The sequence below is a fragment of the Coptis chinensis genome, chromosome 8, assembly GCF_015680905.1.
Source record: "Coptis chinensis isolate HL-2020 chromosome 8, ASM1568090v1, whole genome shotgun sequence".
Lineage (NCBI taxonomy): Eukaryota > Viridiplantae > Streptophyta > Magnoliopsida > Ranunculales > Ranunculaceae > Coptis > Coptis chinensis.
In genome coordinates, this window is record NC_141463.1 from 86871695 (window position 1) to 86875774 (window position 4080).

The 4080-nt window shown below is 41.7% G+C and overlaps 1 protein-coding gene across 1 annotated transcript; it reads left to right on the plus strand.

Moving 5' to 3' along the window:
* Nucleotides 1–231: 231 nt before the first annotated feature.
* On the plus strand, nt 232–1233 carry LOC147483880 (uncharacterized). The gene is made up of 2 exons (XM_086579668.1): nt 232–484; nt 821–1233. The coding sequence occupies exons 1-2, from the start codon at nt 232–234 to the stop codon at nt 1231–1233; spliced, it is 666 nt and encodes a 221-aa protein (XP_086435794.1).
* The last annotated feature ends 2847 nt before the right edge of the window (nt 1234–4080 follow it).

A 4080-nucleotide genomic window follows, 5' to 3' on the forward strand; every position in this document is an offset into this window, starting at 1 on the left:
AGCATGAAGCACAAGATTCAAAAAATTGGTAGTTGGAATCACGTAAACAGTATCAACTTTAAATCTGGGTTCTATGCTGAGACTATTGTAGAAGGATGACTAACTTTCAATGAAGAAGATGAGCGAGGAGTTTACTATCCTCACAATGATGCTGTGGTAGAGTCCAAAGAATTCTGATAGACACCGGTAGCTCTGCCTATATCCTACCTATTCTCTAGATGCTATTCTGTCATGAATATCGACGATGATCTTATTCATGAAGATGATACTCCAATTATCGGCTTTAATGATGCTCCAGCTAAAAAGGTTGGTAAAATTAATTTGTCAGTCATAGTAGGTCCTAAGGTTATAGGAGTTGACTTTGTTTTAGTAGACTGCCCATCCACATATAATGTCATTCTAGGTAGAAATTGGCTTCATGCAATGCATGCAGTGGTGTCCACTTATCACCAAGTTGTTAAGTTTCCAACTATAGAGGGAACTTGTAAGATCCGAAGTTACCAGATTGCATCTCTGAAATGCCATGAGCATGCGATGGATGATTATAAAAAGTCTGAGGTCAGAGGATACACCATTCTCAACACTGAGCAGAAATAGCAATTATAGCAAGGCTGGACCAGAGCACCAACGAGGGCAGCCAAAGCACCTCGGGAGACACCAACCAAGGGACCTCCAACAGTCGATAAGATGAAAGAAGTGTAGATAGGAGAAGAAGAAAGTCAGACCACCTTCATCTCTGAAGAACTTTCTGAAACAGAGAAAGAGGCTTTGGTAGCCTTATTGAAAAGTAACAGAGTTATCTTTGCTTGGAATCCAACAGATATGCCTGGTATTGACCCTAGCGTCGCTTGTCACAGATTAGACATCGACCCAAAAGTCAAACCGGTAAGGCAGAAACCACGGAGAATGGCCCCAGACAGGAAACTCTTAGTGAACAAGGAGATTGACAAATTATTAGAAGCTAGATTTATTCGACCAGTTGAATACCCAACTTGGGTTTCCAACATTGTAGCAGTACCAAAGAAGAATGGGAAGCTCAGAATTTGTGTCGACTTCACAGACATGAATGAAGCTTGCCCACTGCATCTTTATCCTATACCCAAAATGTCAGATATGGTGGATGCAACATATATTGCTTCAATAAACTATCTTTTATGGATGCAAGCTCAGGATATTATCAGATTGTACTGCACTATGATGACCAGGAGTATACAACATTCATCACAGACATAGGCCTATATTGATATGTTGTTATGTCATTCGGCCTAAAGAATGCTGGAGCCACATACCAAAAGCTTGTTAATACTATCTTTGTTGATCGACTAAAGAAATACAAAATGAGGCTTAACCCTGCCAAATGTTCATTTGGCCTATCTTCAGGCAAATTCTTAGGGTTCATGATGACCCACAGGGGAATTGAAGCTAACCCGGAGCAAATTCGAGCTATTCTCGACATGCCACCCCCTACCAGCATAAAGGAAGTGCAAAGGCTCTTAGGTCGTCTTGCGGCTCTCGGTCGTTTCATATCTCGATACTCTGATAAATGTAAGCCATTCTTTCAGATTCTGAAAGGTGCATCAACCTGGAATGAAGATTGTGAAAAGGCTTTCTCTGAAGTCAAAGTCTACCTTACCCTCTCCCCCAATTTTGGTTAGTCCAAAGGCTGGAGAACCTGTAGGAATTTATCTTGTTTGCAGAATCTGCGGCCGGTCTGATCATTTTGTTGATGATTCTGAAGAAAAGCCGGTTCATTTTGTTAGCAAAACACTAAATGCAGCAAAAAGTCGTTACTCCAAAATTGAGAAAGTCGTGTTGGCCTTAGTACATGCAGCTCGGCGGTTGAAGCCGTATTTTCAGGGGAGAACGGTGATGGTTTATACTGAGTATACTCTACGAAAGACCCTCGGCAAACAGGAGGAATCAAATAGGTTGATTGAATGGTCGAGTTACCTCAGCATATGATATTGTTTATGAGCCAAGGACTGCAGAAAAGGGGCATGCTCTAGCCTCTCTTATGGCAGATTTTCCTGTGGATGACATCCAATTTAGTCCATAATTAGTAGAAGTAGAACAACTTCCTGATCATTATGTTCAGTTCCCTGCACAAACTGAGGAATTCTCACCCAAGACATCCGATTAAAGCGAAAGCATTCTTGACAGTAATCAAGCTCTCTGGACCATCTTCACCAACGGTTCAAAAAATGCATCCGGATCTGGTCTAGGTTGTGTACTTATCAGCCCTGAAAGACAAAAAATGGAAAGGTCAGTCAGACTAGGCTTTCCTGCCTCTAATAATGAAGCCGAATATGAAGCTGTTATCTATGGTATGAATGCCGCACTTAAGCTGGGAGCGAAGAACATTCAAATGCTAACAGATTCTCGCTTGGTGGCTAATCAATTTGGTGGTACTTTTCAAGCAAATTAAAAGATGAAAGGATGGCAGCATATTTGGATACCATACATAAATTGGTACGTGCAATTTGACAAAATCTCTATCACTCAAAGGCCAAGGAATGAAATCAGGCACGCTGATGCACTAGCTTACCTCTTTGCAGCTGTCCAGCTAGATGAACCAAGAGAAATCCAAATTGATTTCCAACAAGAGCCGAGCATCAATCTACAACCAATGAGACTTCATGAGGCATATGTTATAGAGTGTAACGTATTACAAGTCTATGTTGTTAACACTCGACAAAGAAAAAGAGAACAGGTAGATCGTGCATCTTTAGAATCTAAAGATCTAGTTAATGCTGAGGATCGCCAGACTTTGGCATCCTTACGCAAACAACTCAAAAGAAAGCATCCCACATTCAATGATTCAGATCAAGGAATGAACCGTGGTAACCTTGGCAGTATTGGGGGCGACCATGAAGATACTGGGGGTGACATCATCCCTACCGAAAGCGAAAAGTCTGAATCTAAAGCAGAATCTGAAGAGGAAACTCTTGATGATTTAGAGATAAAGGACTTAGAAATCTCGACACTGGGAAAATCTGATTGGAGGCTACCCTTCATCGAGTATCTGAACTAAGGGAATCTCCCCATAGAGAAAGCTTTATCTCAGAAGGTTAAGCGAGAGGCATGGAAATTCGCAGTATTGTTCACTAAAGAAAGAGTTGCTCGACTTTACAAAAGACCAATGGGGTTCAAGCCACAGTTAAGATGTTTTACCCCAGAGCAAGGCGAAATGATACTTAAAGAAATTCATGCAGGTGTTTGTGGGAATCACTCGGGAGGTCGCAGTCTTGCCCACAAGGCTTTAACGTAGGGTTATTGGTGGTCGTACATGCAAAGAGACGCAAAACGAATCACTCAAATTTGTGTGTCATGCCAGAAACATGTTAAAGTTAGAAAACTACCAGCCACAGAATTGCACCCAATTCTTAGCCCTTGGCCTTTCTCAAAATGGGGGCTCAACATTGTGGGACCTTTGCCTAGGGCACCTGGAAGAGTTTGTTTTTTGTTGGTGGCTACTGACTACTTTACAAAGTGGGTCGAAGCCACAGCTTTGGCTTCAATAACTACTACTGATGTAAAGCGATTTCTGTGGTGTGATGTTATCTGCAGGTTCGGAGTACCTTCAGAATTAGTATCAGATAACGGTTCCCAATTTGGCTCCACAGAGATGCAACAATTCTGTGGGTCTATGAGCATAAAGCATAACTTTTCTGCTCCTTACCATCCTGAAGCAAATGGCCAAGCAGAGGCTACTAATAGGGTAATCCTAGATACCCTTAAGAAAAGGCTTACTGGAGCTAAAGGCAACTGGGTTCGTCAACTGCCTGCTGTCCTATGGGCATATAGGACTACTCCTAGAAGGTCCACAGGTTTTTCACTATACTCTTTAGCATATGGTGCAAAAGCAGTACTCCCAACAGAAATCATGGCGCCAACAAAATTTAATCAAGCGCGAAAAATCCGAATTGAAGATGAAGTCTTAGCTTATGACAAAGCTCTTATTGATGAACGTCGGGATACATCTCTTCAACAATTAGTCAAATATCAAGAAAACATGAACTGCAGTCATGATAGAAAACTTAGAGAACGTGTCTTCAAACCTGGTGACTGGGTCCTCAGAAA